At 50.9% G+C, this 16,380-nt stretch overlaps 1 protein-coding gene across 3 annotated transcripts in view; it reads left to right on the top strand.

The window, feature by feature from the left end:
- MLC1 (modulator of VRAC current 1) overlaps positions 1 to 16,380 on the top strand; it is a 63,502-nt gene that overhangs the window by 23,480 nt on the left and 23,642 nt on the right. For 2 of the 3 annotated variants that reach the window (XM_067698451.1, XM_067698449.1), the window contains exons 2-7: positions 6,730 to 6,821; positions 10,257 to 10,395; positions 11,044 to 11,117; positions 12,970 to 13,098; positions 13,938 to 14,052; positions 15,620 to 15,745. In XM_067698451.1, the coding sequence (XP_067554552.1) occupies positions 11,115 to 11,117; positions 12,970 to 13,098; positions 13,938 to 14,052; positions 15,620 to 15,745 (373 nt within the window). In that variant the 5' untranslated portion in view covers positions 6,730 to 6,821; positions 10,257 to 10,395; positions 11,044 to 11,114. Of the gene's footprint in view, positions 1 to 6,729; positions 6,822 to 10,256; positions 10,396 to 11,043; positions 11,118 to 12,969; positions 13,099 to 13,937; positions 14,053 to 15,619; positions 15,746 to 16,380 lie in introns of those variants that run through there. The other variant, XM_067698450.1, reaches the window with a different exon arrangement.

The raw sequence follows: 16,380 nt of genomic DNA, 5'->3' as shown, positions 1-16,380 counted from the left end.
ACATCTTTTTTTGTTTCCACACAGGAGGAAAGTACTCAGTGTTTCACCATGAAATATGATGTATAAGTTTTTTTAAATGTTTTAAACATGATTTTTTTTCACATTTCTTTGACTGTCAAGTTTTCTTTGGCAAATTTATCTAAAATATTGAATTTTCATTTTAGAAGCTATTTTATAGTTATAATACAGAGGCCCTAAACTGATCCAGGTTCACCAGGATACCTTTCTCTAAGCCCTAGTGGTTAATATTTTCCCTATAAAATGTACAAGTATCTTTTAACTGAGTTGTCATTCACAAAAATTATAAATTAAACACCTATAAATTCTTGTTGCTATAAGTTTTAAAGGAAGTTCCCTTTATTCCTAGTTTACTGAGAGTTTTAAAACAAGTAGTTATTACATTTTATCATATGTTTTCTTCTGCATATTTTTTCCTTTAGTCTATCAAATGATTACATTATGGATTTTCAAATATTAAACAAACTTTGTATCCCTAAAACAAATACCACATGGTCAAGTGTACTGTTTTATATGTCACTGGATTTGATTTACAAATATTTTAAGATTTTTGTGTCTATTTTTATAAGCAAGATTGGCTTGTAATATTTCTTTCTTTTAAAAAGGTCCTTGTCAGATTTTGGTGTTAAATGTATGACCTCATAAAAAAAACTTGAAAAAGAAAAAAAAAGAAAGGGTTGAAAAGGCTTTTCTACTTTCCTCTTTAGTGAAAGGGTTTATATGGGGGGTTTTGGGTTTTTTTTTCTTCTGAAATATTTGGACAGATTGACCTCTAATGCCATCTAGGCCTGGCTTCATTGTGGGAAACATTTTAAATATGGAGTTAATTTGTTTAACAGAAATAGGCCCATCTGGATTTTCTATTTCTTTTATGTCACTTTTGATAAGCAGTGTCGTTTAAGGAAAATGCCCATTTCATATGAATTGCCAAATTATTGACATGTGGATGTTCATAATATCTTTTTTATTGAAGTATAGTTGATTTACTATATTTATATTTATATTTATATTTCAGGTATACAGCAAAGTGATTCACCTATATATATATATATATATATATATATATATATATGCTTTTTCAGATTCTTTTCCATTATAGGTTATTACAAGATATTATTCCCTATGCTATAAAGCAGGTCCTTGTTGTGTATTTATTTTGTAGAGAGTAGTGTGTATCTGTTAATCCCAAACTCCTAATTTATTCCTCCCATCCCACCTTTCTCCTTTGGTAACCGTAAGTTTGTTTTCTATATCTGTGAATCTATTTCTGTTTTGTAAGTAAGTTCATTTGTATCATTTTTTAAGATTCCACATATAAGTGATATCAAATGATATTTGTCTTTCTCTATCTGACTTACTTCACTTAATATGATAATCTCTAGGTCCATCCATGTTGCTGCAAATGGCATTATTTCATTCTTTTTTGTGGCTGAGTAATATTTCATTGTATATGTATATATATATGTATACCACATCTTCTTTATTCATTCATCTGTTGATGGACATTTAGGTCGCTTCCATGTCTTGGCTACTGTAAATAGTGCTGCTGTGAACATGGGGGTGCATGTATCTTTTCAAATTAGAGTTTTTGTCTTTTCCAGCTATACACCCAGGAGTGGGATTGCTAGATCATATGATAACCCTATTTTTAGTTTTTTAAGCAACCTTCATTCTGTTCTCTATAGTGGCTACACCAATTTACATTCCCACCAACAGTGTAGGAGGGTTCCCTTTCCCCACACCCTTTCCAGCATTTATAATTTGTAGACTTTTTGATGGTGGCCATTCTGACTGGTGTGAGGTGATACCTCATTGTAGTTTTGATTTGCATTTTTCTAGTAATTAGTGATATTGATCATCTTTTCATGTGCCTATTGCCATTTGTATGTCTTCTTTGGAGAAATGTCTGTTTAGGTCTTCTAAATCCCATTTTTTGATTGGGTTGTTTGTTTGCTTGATACTGAGCTGTTTATATATTTTGGAAATTAATCCCTTGCCAGTTGCATCATTTGCAAATTTGTTCTTCCAGTCCATAGGTTGTCTTTTCATTTTGTTTATGGTTTCCTTTGCTGTGCAAACGCTTTTAAGTTAAATTAGGCCCCATTTGTTTATTTTTGCTTTTATTTTCATTGCTTTAGGAGATGGATCAAAAAAATATTGCTGCAATTTATGTCAAAGAGTGTTCTCCCTATGTTTTCCTCTAGGAGTTTTATCCAGTCTTACATTTAGGTCTTTAATCCATTTTGAGTTTATTTTTGTATAAGGTGTTAGAGAATGTTCTAATTTCATTCTTTTACCTGTAGCTGTCCAGTTTTCCGAGCACCACTTATTGAAGAGGCTGTCTTTTCTCCATTGTATATCCTTGCCTCATAGATTAATTGACCATAAGTACATGGGTTTATTTCTGGGCTCTCTATCTATTGATCTATATTTCTGTTTTTGTGCCAGTACCATACTGTTCTGATTACTGTAGCTTTGTAGTATAGTCTGAAGTCAGGGCGTATGTACCGCCAGCTCCATTCTTCTTTCTCAAGATTGTTTTGGCTATTCAGGGTCTTTTGTGTTTCCATACAAATTTAAAAATTATTTGTTCTAGTTTTGTGAAAAATGCCATTGGTAATTTGGTAGGGATTGAATTGAATCTATATGTTGCTTTGGCTAGTGCGGTCATTTTAATATATTGATTCTTCCAATCCAAGAACACGGTATATCTTTTCATCTGTTTGTGTCATCTTCAATTTCTTTCATCAGCATCTTATAGTTTTTGGACTACAGGTTTTTTTGCCTGCTTAGGTAGGTTTATCCCTAGGTATTTTATTCTTTTCAATGCAATGATAAGTGGGATTGTTTTCTTAATTTCTCTTTCTGATCTTTTGTTGTTAGTATATAGAAATGCAACAGATTTCTGTATATTAATTTTGTATCCTACAACTTTGTACTGAATTCACTGATGAGCTCTAGTAGTTTTCTGGTGGCAACTTTAGGATTGTCTATGTATAGTATCATGTTGTCTGCAAACAGTGACAGTTTTACTTCTTCCTTTCCAATTCGGTTCCTTTTATTTCTTTCTCTTCTCTGATTGCTGTGGCTAGGACTTCCAAAATTATGTTGAATAAAAGTGGTGAGAGTGGGCATCCTTGTCTTGTTCCTGATCTTAGAGGTAATGCTTTTCACCACTGAGTATGATGTTAGCTGTGGGTTTGTCATATATGGACTTTATTATGTTGAGGTAGGTTCCCTCTAAGCCTGCTTTCTGGGGAGTTTTCATCATAAATGATGTTGAATTTTGTCAAAAGCCTTTCCTTCATCTATTGAGATGATCATGTGGTTTTTATTCTTCAGTTTGTTAATGTGATGTATCATGTTGACTGATTTGTAGATATTGAAAAATCCTTGCATCCCTGGGATAAATCCCACTTGATCATGGTGTCATGGTGTATGATCCTTTTAATGTATTGTTGGATTCAGTTTTCTGGTATTTTGTTGAGGATAATTGCATCTATGTTCAGCAGTGATATTGGCCTATAATTTTCTTTTTTTGTGATATCTTTGTCTGGTTTTGGTATCAGGGTGATAGTGGTCTCATAGAATGAGTTTGTAAGTGTTTCTTCCTTTGCAGTTTTTTGGAATAGTTTCAGAAGGATAGGTGTTAACTCTTCTCTAAATGTTTGGTAGAATTTACCTGTGCTGCCATCTGATCCTGGACTTTTGCTGGTTGGGAGTTTTAAAACTACTGATTCAATTTCAATACTGGTAATTGGTCTGTTCATATTTTCTGTTTCTTCCTGGTTCAGTCTTGGGAGAGTGTACCTTTCTAAGAATTTGTCCATTTCTTCTAGGTTGTCCACTGTATTGGCGTAGAGTTGCTTGCAGTAGTCTCTTATGATCCTTTATATTTCTGTGGTGTGGGTTGTAACTTCTCCTTTTTCATTTCAGATTTTATTGATTTGGGCCCTCTTCCTTTTCTTCTTGATGAGTGTAGCTAAAGATTTATCAATTTTGTTTACCTTTTCAAAGAACCAGCTTTTAGTTTCATTGATCTTTTCCATTGTTTTTTTTAGTCTCTATTTCATTTATTTCTGCTCTGATCTTTATGATTTCTTTCCTTCTACTAACTTTGGGTTTGTTCTTCTTTTTCTAGTTGCTTTAGGTGTAAGATTAGGTTGTTTGTTCTCCTTTTTCTAGTTGCTTTAGGTGTGAGATTAGGTTGTTTATTTGAGATTTTTCCTGTGTCCTGAGGTAGGCTTGTATCGCTACAACTTCCGTCTTAGAACTGCTTTTGCTATTATGTCTGACAGAGTTTGGATTGTTGTGTTTCCATTTTTATTTGTCTCCAGATATGTTTTAATTTCCTCTTTGATTTCTTCAGTCACTCATTGGTTGTTTAGTAGCATATTGTTTACCCTCCACCTGTTTGTGTTTTTTGCAGTTTTTTTTCTTGTAGTTGATTTCTAGTCTTATAGTGTTGTGGTCAGTCTATTTAGAGGTTTATCAATTTGAAAAAAAATGTTTCAAAGATCCAACTTTTGGTTTTGCTAATTTTCTCTATAGTACATTTGTGGGTTTTCTTAAAAAAATTATTTATTTTTAATTTTGGCTGTGTGGGGTCTTCATTGCTGCACGCAGGCTTCCTCTAGTTGCAGAGAGCGGGGGCTACTCTTCGTTGCGGTGCACGGGCTTCTCATTGCAGTGGCTTCTCTTGTTGTGGAGCACAAGCGCTAGGTGCAGGCTCAGTAGTTGTGGCACACGGGCTCAGTAGTTTTGGCGCACGGGCTTAGTTGCTTCACAGCATGTGGGATCTTCCCGGACCAGAGATCGAACCCGTGTCCCCTGTGCTGGCAGGCAGATTCTTAACCACTGTGCCACCAGGCAAGTCCCCCAAAAAACATTTTATTAATATCTCCTCTGGTAATATCTGGTATTGATGATTTGTTTGGGTTTGAATTTGCTGGTAGTTTTCTGGTGATTTCTTTGGGTTTGACTTTGAGGTGATCTTTCTAATATCTGAGATGGACGCTTCACTGACTGTCCTTAGCCTTTATTATTTTCCACTATTTGCATCTACAGCTAAAAATCGCTTTATAAACAGAACCTAGCTACAAGATTCGATACTTGGTATTTTAACTCTCATTTAGTTAAGAAACATTCATTACTCTTTATCCCGATCTCCTCTTTGACGCGCGTTATTCAGAAGCACGTTTGTGAAATGTGTGTTAATCTCCTGTTGTTACTTTGTCTTCTGATTAAACTCCCTGACTTCACGGCTCTGTGATCAGGGGACATGATCTATGTGGCTACTGTCCCTTTGAAATTGGTTAAGAATATCTCAGTGGTCAATTTTAATAAATGTTCCCTGTGTCCTGGAATGGGCAGGATGGCGGCCACTGAGCGAGGTGTTCTGTGTGCGTGTGAGGTGAGGGGCGGACAGTCACATTCAATCCTCACCCTCACTGACCTTTGTGGTTGTGTCAGTGACCGAGGGCAGTGCCTGTGCCTATGTGCAGCTGAGGCTACTGTGTCCTCCTGGTGGTCCTGCCAGCCCTGCTCTGGTTTGTAACTGACTGTCCAGAACTCCCCACATGTGGAAGCCCTCAGATGCACCTTGGTGTCTGCTTTGTCAGTTGAATGTATTGTATTTTTTTTCCCCAAGTCTAGGGTTTGCCTTCTCATTTTCTTAGCCGAGGAGAACATTTCAATTTTGATAAAGTCTGATTTGCCCATTTTAGCTTCGATGATCAGTGCTTTTGTGGAGCATCTCGGACTTGCTGCCTAGCCCGAGGCTCTGAGAGCCCCTCCCGGCTCCTGTGCACGTTTCACACTTGCGCCTGTGACCCACGTCCAGTTACCGTGTGTCCCCAGGTGGGGCTAGGGCTCCCCTCTCCATGTGGACAGGCCGCTGCTGCAGCCCCACCCCCGCTCAGGGCCTCGGTGCTCTCCCTTGCCTGCATCAGTTGGCTCCGAGGGTGTGGGTCTCTGGGGTCCACGGGGTGGAGGGAGCTGCAGGTGGAGCAGGTGGGTGGGTGGCCAGGGTGTCACTGCCTGCCTGCCCACCTGGGATGCTCTTTGGACGTCCAGGAGGCGTCGGGAGGTCGGATGGTCTGCCGGGGTGTGTACATTGCAGGAGCATCTGCCCCGTGGAATTCAAGCCACCATCTGGGATGAGATGGCCCAGGGTGGACGGGGAGGTGAAGCACAGATGTCTGCGGTCCAGGCCTGGGCCTGGCCACAGTTAGGGCATGGGGAGAGAGAAGGGGTGGCAGTGAGGGAGGGACAGCGGGGCTCAGGGGAGCAGGGACTGGCCGGCTGAGTGTCCAGTGCTGGCAGAGACCTGGACGCGGGGAGTGACCACGGGATTGGCCTGTGCACGTGTGACCTCGGTCCGAGCTTGTCTGTGGTGGAGCCAGGAGACGCGCTGTGGAGAGAGGAGAGACGAGAGGTGGAGGAGGGAGTGGGCAGGTGCAGGGATGAGGGGTTTCATTGTAACGCCTATATGGACGCTGCTACGCTTGCTGTGTGCTGATAGGAGTCTGCTGGTCAGGGTCCAGAGAGGACCCCAGAGGGGCTGGTGGCCGGAAGGCTGGCCCAGGCAGAGGCTGAGGGCTGGCCGAGTGCTGTGGGGGGCTGGACATGGGGATTAGGCTGGTGTCTCCTGAGTCCGAATGTCACTTGTTCGCTCTTCCCTTTGCCTTGATGTCTGTTTCTCTTTTGTAGAATTAAAACGAGGAATTTCCCAAGACTTGATTTCTTCCCTCAAATTAGACAAATACAAAATAGCAAGACAATTAACGGACAAGGCAATCAAGGTAAATGCTCTTTGGGGCTCGGGGGGAGGGGTACTTTTAAGAACAGAAATTCGTTTTGGAATTTGGAGAGTGAGTTTGTTGCCTCTGACGCCCCCCCCGCCCCGCCCATGGGAGGCGGCCCCCGCAGTCCTGGCCCCCGCCTGGAGGCTTCTGCCAGTTACTTTATGTTTCAGCTGTACTTTTGAAATAGGTAATGCTTTCAAAATTCAAAAAACGCAGACACATACACGGTAAAAATCTCCCCTGCAGCCATGCAGTCGTGTGACTGCAGCTGTGGACACACATCCCAGACAAGGGACAGACTCCTAGTGCCTCACAGACCCCCTCCCATCCACTCCCCCTGCCCCAGGCTCCCGGGTGACACGGTGAGGACACTTGCATGTGAGAGGGGTTTGTGCCCAGGAGAGGAACTCTGGGGCTCGAGTGGGGCAGCTGGCATACCCACCCACTTCCTCAAGGGGGAGGCCTACCTTTCAGCAGAATGGGAGAATTTGGGGGAGATAAAGAAGGACAAGCGTTCTTCAAATGGGGGCAGGTGGCTCCACGGCTACCACTCTGAGAACGTGATCCTCTGTCCTTATCACGCGTTTGCGTTGCTCAGGCCGGGACAGTGGGGAAGCACTGACAAAGCCAACACACATTAACACGTGGAAATGTGCTCATTCCCTTAACTTTCTTCTGAAGCACAGCACACACATGAGAGTGTACAGATCATAAGTGCACAGCTCAGGCTGTGATGGGCTGGATGTACCTGGAGAGAGAAGCACAGCACAGGTGACGTGTGTCATCAGCATGAACCCCTGCAGACATGACAGCACCTCTGCCCCCTTGGAAGCTGCCTCCCGCCCTAGTTATTCCCAAATCCTGGCAACCACGGATGTGCCCTTTGTGCTTCCTACCACTGTCCTTTCTGGGACTTCATATAAGTAGAATTTAATCTTCAGATTTTCTTCTGAGACCTTAAAACATATAAACATTCAGGGCTACAAACATCCCACTAAGTACTGCTTTAGCTGCATTTCAAAAGATTTCATTTTGTAGTGTTTTTGATGAGATTCAGTTCAAAGTATTTTATAATTCATATTATTGCTTTTCATTGACTGTGTGTTACTTAAAACTATGGTTCTTAATTTCTAAACTGGTGGCTCTTTTTCTATTTATTTTGATATTGATTTCTAGTTTGATTGCCTGTGGTTGAGGATGTAATGGGTACAATGTTTTTCCATTGAAATGTGTTCAGACCTGCTTTATACCTAGCATTTTGTTAATTTATATAAACGTTGACGTAGAGTGCTATATTCGCAGCCATCAGGGTAGAGCGTGTTACTTGCGTTGTTGAAGTCGTCTAGCCTTACTGAAATTTTTTTCTCTGTGTTCTCTAATTTCCTGGGAGAAGCATGTTAGATACCCTGTTGTAATTGGGAATTTGTCTACTTCGTGCTTCTGCCAGTTTTTGCTCTATATAATTTATAGCCATCTTAATGGGTGCAAGTGTATCTTTCTGGTGAATTGAACGTTTGCTTTAAATTACGGGATGATTTTCTTTACTTTAGTGATGTTTCTTTGTCCCAGAGGCTATTCTGTCCCATATATAGATCCTTTTATTTTTTATCTATCTGTAGGGTTGTGCTTCTGATTTTCTCCTGTAAACAACATAGATTTAGATTAAAAAAAGATATAGTCTGGCACTCCTTACCTTTTAACTGGAGCCTTTTGTGTATTTATCTATATTAAACACTGGTGTATTCCCATCATGTTGCATTCATCTGGCTTGCACTGTCTGTTCAGTTGTCCTCTCCTTTCATGCCTCCTTGTGGACTGATTACTTTTTATTATTCCATTTTCCCTCTCTTATGTTAGAAATCTTGTACTCTTTTTTGTCCTTTTGTAGTTCCCTTATGTATTGTACTGTGCTGACTTATTAAAGTTAATCAGATTTTCTGAAGTCATTCAGTTGGACTCCAGTTAAGGAGAGGATTGGACGCAGCTGGGAGGTCTTGCTGGAGCTGCAGGGCACTGACATTCCTGCTGTTGTCATACTCCCTGCCCGCCTCTCCTCACAGTGGCCCCTGTCGTGGTGCACGGCCCTGTCGAGGGTGAGGCCAGGCTTTGGACTGAGGTTCTGATTAGAAGGGGGCTTGGAGGTCTTTCATGTGGGCGCTGGGACTTGAGTTCTCAGCGTCTGGCCACAAGCCCACACGTTCTTGGCATGTGTTCGCAGTCTTCCCGCTGGGACCCATGTTAGCCACCGATGCTGCGTGACAAATCACCATGAATTTAGCCGCTTAAACACACCACGTATTATCTCCTGTGGGTCAGGGGTCCAGGCTGGGTCCTCTGCTCAGTGTCTGTCAAGGGTGAAATGAAGCATCAGCCAGATGGGGTCTCATCTGAAGGCTCAACAGGGGAAGGACCTGCTTCCAAGCTTCCTCAGCTTGTTGGCAGAATTAATTTCCTTGTGGCACCTTCTTCAAAGCCAGCAGTGGAGAGAGACAGTCTCTGCTGTTTTCAATCTCTGACTTGAGAGAATCCTGGACCCTCTTTTAAGCGGCACACCTGATTAGGTCAGGCCCACCCAGGATAGTCTGTCTTTCAAATTCAGAGTCTTATTAGGGACCCTAGTGAGTTTGAGCCGCCTCCCCCTGCTGCCCTGGCCTCCCCTCTTGCTCTCACAAGCTAATGAGGCCCTAAGCTCATGAGGCCCTAAGCTCACTGCTGACCATACCCCTGTTCCCTGACCCTGCCCTGCAGCTGCTGCCCTCTGACCCCGTCCAACGGATGTGTCCAGGCTATGTCCTCAGCAGCATGGGCCCTGGGGCTCCAGCATGACCATCACTCTCCTGCCCTCTGTCCCTCATCTGGGAAGGCAGCGGATGCAAGCTACCAACTCCCTGCCTGGCCCCTGGCAGCTGGCCTCATTCCCACAGTGATGGGCAGAGCCCCCAGCTCCCCTGGTGCTGGCCCTGGGCAGTTCGCACTGCCCCTCCAGCCATTGGTGGGCATTTGTTCCCCCCTCTCCTCTCAAACCTCGAGCAGCTCCCCCACCCCAGGCATGAGGGGCGGTCACCTTTGCAGAGAAAAGAAAGCCGCAGAGCACAGGCCCTCGGGCCCTGTCCTGCATCCCGCCTTTCAGACCTGGAGCTGCCCTGAGCTGGAGTCTGAGCCTCAGGAAGCATGGAGGTCCTGGCTGTGCTGTGCCTCCTGGCCTCCACGTTTGGGGCAGCAGGCACACACACGGCGGAGTGGGCCTGCCCGGGGGCTGCCCGGCCCCAACCCGTCGGCTGTCCCAACGCTCCTGGGGGATTTCCTCATAGCAGAACACAGGTGTCTTCCCGCCGGTGCAGCCTGTGTCATCCTGAGAGTAGACTCCTCTTGCAGAGACAAAATTGCCTCGTTTTCAATTCTTTAATTTCAAATACGTTCTTGCAATTCAAGGAAAAGAAGATCTTCTCCATCTACGGACACTCCCCGGTGATCCGGGCCTCCCTGCGGAGGAAGGGCTGGGTGGAGAAGAGGTTCCACTTTCTGCCCAAGGTCGTTCCGAGTGTCAAAGACGAAGGGGAAGGAGCGCCAGGTAGAGTACTGGAGGTGTCTTGTGTTTCGGTGTGAGAGGTTTGTGTGTATGTCACGAGGACCCAGACGTGAGTCGATTCTGCGGGTCCTGTGCTGTGGCCTCGCCCTTGGGGAAGGAGTCACCTCCCGGCCCCCGCCCCAGGCGTCCGGGCACTGGCGAGCCCTTTCAAACCCTGGTACTGGTCACTTCTTGGTGTCCCACCGTCCATGCCCAGACCTCCTCCTGTGTCTGGATGGTGTTCATCGTCCTTTAGCGGCCTGGCCCTGACTGTCCCTCCTCTGCCCCATGCTTGGCCCCCAGCAGTGCCCGCTGCACCCAGCCCCTGGTCACGGGTCCTCCCTGACCCCACCTGTGCCTGCCCCCTGCTCGGCACAAAGTCTTCATCCTCTTGGCTCCAGGGTCTGCGCTGGGCCCTGTCCCACACGGTGCTTGAGACCCAGCTCACAGCCCTGCCCACGTCCCGGGTCCCCGACCCCGGCACGGCCCCTGGCGGGGGTGCCACGCGGTGGACACCCGAGCCTGACTCGACCCTGCTCCTTTCGGGACCCATGGGGGCACCTGCTCCGCACTGGGCCCTGTCGTGGGCCCGGCTGTGGTCACGCCTTCCGGCCATGATGCACTGACATCTCCTGTGTGTTGTGTTTGCAGAAAACAAACATGCTGAAGGCAAAGAAAGTCAAGAAGTGGCTTTGAGGAAAACAGACGACATCCACGATGTGATGGTAGGTCCCGTGGGCTCTGGAGGGGTCTCGGCTGACGTTTACCTGCCTTTGTGCCGTGTCCTGGGGGGGGAGATGTGGCAAAGCCACGGTCACGCCCGGCCTCGAGGACATGCGCGCGAGTGCATGCGTGTGCACGTGTGTGCATCCGTGTGCCCCGTGTTTCTGAGTGTCCACGTGTGTGCCTCCACGTGTGGGCAGGCAAGCTGGGCCTGTGGTCTGTGGAAACCCTGTGGGACAGGATCAGAACAGCCCCCAGGCGGCGACGGTGGCGGTGGAGTCTGCTGGACGCAGCGCCTGCCTGCGGGGCGGGGCAGCTGCCACAGGGCCCAGCTCCCGGGCCTCGATGCTCCCTGGTGGCAGGTCAGCCATCAGGGATGGGCTTTGCAGAGCTGTGCTGCCCCGGGAGGGCTCTGCTGGCCGATAACAGAGGGCCACTGCGACTCAAGGGGAGGGAAGAAAGTTAAAACAAGACCAAACAGCGTCCACCGCGAGCAAGCGTGACGCGTTGACCGCACTGAAGAGCTCCTGTCCCTCATGTGACCCCGTGAACAGAACGAAAAGACGAGCCGCTCAGGGAGGTACTTGCAGGGCTTACGAGTTAAAAGATCTGGTACTCAGAACATGTGACGTGCTCACAGGTCAGGAGCAGATGACGATCCAATAGAAACGGGCAAAGCCCCGACAGGCCGGGGAGCCCATCACTGCAAGTTCCCAGAGCGGATTCCTTTCTGTGAAAGTTGACCGTGAGGCTGGGGGGCTGTCCGCGGGTAGGGGGCGTGGGCAGTCGGCGGGGGTGGGTGCAGGGGGCCGGGCCTGTGCAGGAGCGTCAGCTCTGGACCGAAGGCCGTTTCTCACCCCAGGCGCCCGGGGGGCCACCAAGCTGCTGTCTATGCTTCCGTGTACGACGGTTCATCACACAGTGTGACAAATGACACTTACACGGGAAGGTGGCAGCAGGAGCTGTACATGTCACTCTGAGAGCGGGAACGAGGACCAAGGGCTCGAGCCCAGCGTTCAGGGAGCTGGGTGGGTGCGTTTTGGAAGTGGCGTTGGCGGCCTGGGCCCCAGCAGCCCCCTCCCTGCACCCCCCAGCAACAGTGCTGTTGTCGGGTGGGGGGAGCCAGTCCTGCCGGAACACAGGGGTCAAGGTCGATTGACCTGAGTCACGGGGGGCTTAGGTGGTCCTGATATGCTGTCTGCAGACAGTGACCACAAAGGGTGTCCGGGTCATCTCTAGGGTAGGATTTTGGAGAATCTTTCCCTTTCCTAGTATCTCTTTGTATGGTTAGAAATTTTGACCAAAAACATGCCATTTTTGTAAACACAAAAGTGCAGACACCGAGGACACCCCAGTCACCCACCCGTTTCTCGTCCCGGGCGCCCGGGTGGCCACCAAGCCTCTGTCTAAACTTCCGTGTACGACGGTTCCTCACACACTGTGACAAATGACAGCTGCTCTCATGGGCCCCTGCATTCTGAAGGTGCGGGGGCAGCGGAGGAGCCTGTGTCCCGGCGGCCAGGGACGGGGACTCTCCCAGGTCCACACGTGGTGTGTCCCTGCGGCCGGCGTGGGCACCCATGGGGGGCGCAGCTCAGACCTCACTCGGGGCCCCTGCAGCCCAGACCCCGAAGCCCCCCACCCCTGTGCCATCGGAAGCCCTGTGTGGTAGCTGCTCCCACGTGAGCCCGCAGCAGACCCTCGAGGAACGTGCGAGGCCGCAGTCAGGATGGGAGTCACGGAAATCACACGCCGCTTCTCACCTAAACCCCGGTTCCTTTAGTCTTGGCGTGTCCCATTGTCAGAGACGTGAGCCTTGGGTGCTGGGTGTGGATGAAGGTTTTTTCTTGCCAGTCCAGGTTGGTAAAAAATGAAACACCATACTTCCTCTGGACAATCAAAAGGGACATCATTGACTATCACAGCCTGAGCTGCGACCAGATGCTGAATCACTACGGGAAGACGGCGTCCTTCACCACCAAGGTGAGTGGGAGGGCTGGGGGCGCAGGCGGGGCAGCACCCCGCCTCCTGAAATGCCAGCACCTCCGGAGCCGGGTGCGCCACTCGGGGACCGGTTCCCTGGGGGCGCCTCTCCAGGACTGGAGTCTCCTGCTGGCCTGGCCCGGCAGCAGAGTCCAGAGCCGCTCCGTGCTGCTGCCCTCAGACCGCCCCCCAGAGCCCCTGTGCCCCTCGCCCTGTGTCCCTGGGCGGCCCCAAGCGCACAGGCCAAGCCCAAGACAGGGCAGGTGACGGCTGACACCGCAGCCCGACCCAGGCTCTGGGCCCTGGAGGGGCTCCGGATCCCAGGGGGGCCGGGCCACCCTCACCTGCGCTGTGACTTCCAACTGCAGGGGGCATTGCCACACGGGCACTTCCTGCCCTCTCCCCCTTTCAGCCGCCAGCCCGTCCAGGCAGCCGTTCACCATTTACCCTGAGGGCTGAGGCTAGGGGCGGGGCCAGCCCGGGAGGGACAGGCCTGTGTGTACCCCCTGGGAGCGACTGGGTAAAGGGGCTTCCCTGGCAACAAGGGCGCCGTCCCCTAAACCCTCAAGGGTGACAGAGGAGCAGGGATGAAGTGCACGGCTGCCCCCGGGGCTCCCTGTAGGGCTCCGCCCCCCCCACATCCTTGCCAGGCCTTGGGCCGCTGGTGTCCGTCTGGGTGTGGGCTATGCGGACAGCCCATGGGGCCGGGCGGCTGCAGGAGGTGCCCTCCCGGGAGCCCACTGGAGCCGGTGCTGCCCAGCCAGGCCCGTGGGCACTGAGAGTGGTCCAAGCTGGCCTGGCGCGTGGCCGGCGGGCCTGACGTGCCGCTGTCTCTGGAGATCGGGCTGTGCGTGAGCCTGCGGAACCTGCCGTGGTACGTCCAGGCCAACCCCGACTCCTTCTTCCCACGCTGCTACGGCCTCTGCACCGAGAGCGAGAAGCGAGAGTTCCTGGGTGAGTGGCTGGCGGCCCGGCCGAGGCGCCTGGCATTGAGCGTTGGGCCCGGAAACCCGGCGGGGCCTCTTTCTGGCCCACCTTCCTGCAGGAGGGGCCGCAGGGCTGGGGGTGGGGGTGGGGTGATGGCGGAGGGCCCGGTCCCATCCCAGCACCTGGGACCTCAGCTCTGTTTCACGTGGTAGGAGCCAGTCTGGAAACTTCCATGGGCAGCGTCTGCAAGGCAGGAGGCCAAGTGTCAGCAGCTTGGTTCTGACGAGGCTTCTGGGAGAGGCCGGCATGGGGGTGGTGCTGGGCCTGGGTCTGGGTGCCTGGGGCACACGGGGACAACGGCCTCTGGGCTGGGGACAAAGGCTGGTGCCTGGTTCGATCTGCCTGGAGGCACAGGAGAGAGAAGGAGAAGGGCAGGGCAGGCAGGGAGGGGGTCGTTCGGGGGGGACCCGTGTTTCCTGAGCGCCCGTCTGGGGGGCTGTAGAGAGCGGCATCTGCCCAGCACCCCTGCCCTGTGCCCTGACCCCAGGCCGGGGCTCCCAGGAGCCAATGGCCGGCTGCAGGACAAGGCAGGGGCGGGGCGGGGGCAGAGGTGAGAAGCGCAGCGGGGGCAGGGCCGTGAGCAGGGGCCTCGCAAGATGGGGCGCCGGGCGGAGACCCAGAGGAGAGGGGGGCTGAGGGCGGCTGGCTGGGGAGCTCCAGGCCAGCCCTGCAGCAGGCAGTGTGCCCGCACGTCCTCGGGCAGAGGGCTGGTGATGTCAGGAGCATGTGTTCTGATGGACGGAGGGGGGTGGGTGAGGGGCCGCGTGGGGGGCTCAGGTTCTGGGTGTTTCCAGGGCAGCAGTAGTGCCAGGCCGGTGGATGCCGGGTAGGGTGGCCTCAGCTGAGGTGGGGAAGGAGCAGGTTTGGGAGAGAAGTTGCTGGAATATCCAGCTACTTGGGGTGGGGAGCAGCCTCGCCTCCCAGGCCCCTCACGGAGGCGAGCCTCCCCTGGCCGCTGCCCCTGGCATGTGACAGGCGCTCAGAGGCAGCCTGGCTCCAAGCCTGGGTCTGGGGGACCCTGAGCTGCCTCTGCGCTGGTGGATGCAGCAGGGCCCCCAGCCACCCGCAGTTAGAGCGGTGGGAGCCAACATGTCCAGGAAGGTCCGGAGGGGCTTGTGTGATGGGGAGGGTCCTGGTGCTGTCAGCAGGGGGCTCTTCTAGAAGGATCCCTCTGTGCAGGGCTGAGGACACGGGGACAGGGAGAGGTGGTGACGGTGCCACAGACCGTGGCCCTGGGGGTGCAGGAGAGGGGCAGGAAACGGGGTGCATGGATTCTGCCTCTGGGCCTGTAGGCAGGGTGGATGCGCAGCTGGGGTGGAGGTCCTGGGGTGGATGAGGCTCCCCTCCGCAGAGGAGGGAGGATGAGTGTGGAGGTGGAGGGTGTGGACGGTGGGGGAGCGCCCGGCCCCCGGAGGGCTCTGAGGCAGGAGTGAGGCCCCCGCACGCAGTGGGATGCCGGGCTGGGAATGGCTGGCGCTGGCTGAGTTCCCGTCCCCAGCGCAGGCACGGGGGTGAGGCCTTGGTGTCCTTTCAGACGACTTCCGGCGCACGGTGGCCTCCAGCATCCTCAAGTGGGTGGTCAGCCACCGGAACTGCAGCAGGAGCACACCCAAGGGTTGGAAGGAAGAGGCCGGTGACAGTGGCCCCAGCAACAAGCAAGGTGTGTGCCGCCTCGGCGTGGCCAAGGCCGTGGCACCCCGGGAGGACAGTGACGGGAGGGGCCGTGGAGCTGTGCATCCAGGGTGGGGCTGCAGCTCTGCCCGACCCCCAGTCTCTTCCAGCAGAATGCCATGGGAATGGCGCTCCTGGGCCATGTAGGGAGTCGTGGGCCACCGTGGGTTTAGGCCTACAAGACCCAGATAAGTCCTTTTTGTTGTTATTCACTTTCACAGAACAGTTTTAGGTCCACAGCGAAGTTGAGCAGGAGGTACAGGTGTCCCGTGTACCCTCTGCCCTTTCCTCCCCTGTGTCAACATCCTCCTCCAGATGGTCCATTTGTTATAAGTGATGAACCTACACTGACACGTCATCATCACCCAGACCACAGTTTACATCAGGGTTCCCTCTTGGTTTGGACAAATGTATAATGACATGTATCCACTGATACAGTATCTTTCAGAGTAGTTTCACTGCCCTGAAAGTCCTCTGTGGTCAGCCTGTTCATTCCTCCTGCCCCTCTGTGGTCAGCCTGTTCATTCGTCCTGCCCCCCAACATCTGAGCTTTTTGTTGTCACCACAGCTTTGCCTTTTCCAAAATGTCATGCAGTTGGAATCATACAGTGTATATGACTCAGA

The sequence above is a fragment of the Pseudorca crassidens genome, chromosome 11 (genome assembly GCF_039906515.1).
Source record: "Pseudorca crassidens isolate mPseCra1 chromosome 11, mPseCra1.hap1, whole genome shotgun sequence".
Lineage (NCBI taxonomy): Eukaryota > Metazoa > Chordata > Mammalia > Artiodactyla > Delphinidae > Pseudorca > Pseudorca crassidens.
Note: the sequence above shows the minus strand (reverse complement) of the source record. Positions and strands in the feature narration are given on the sequence as shown.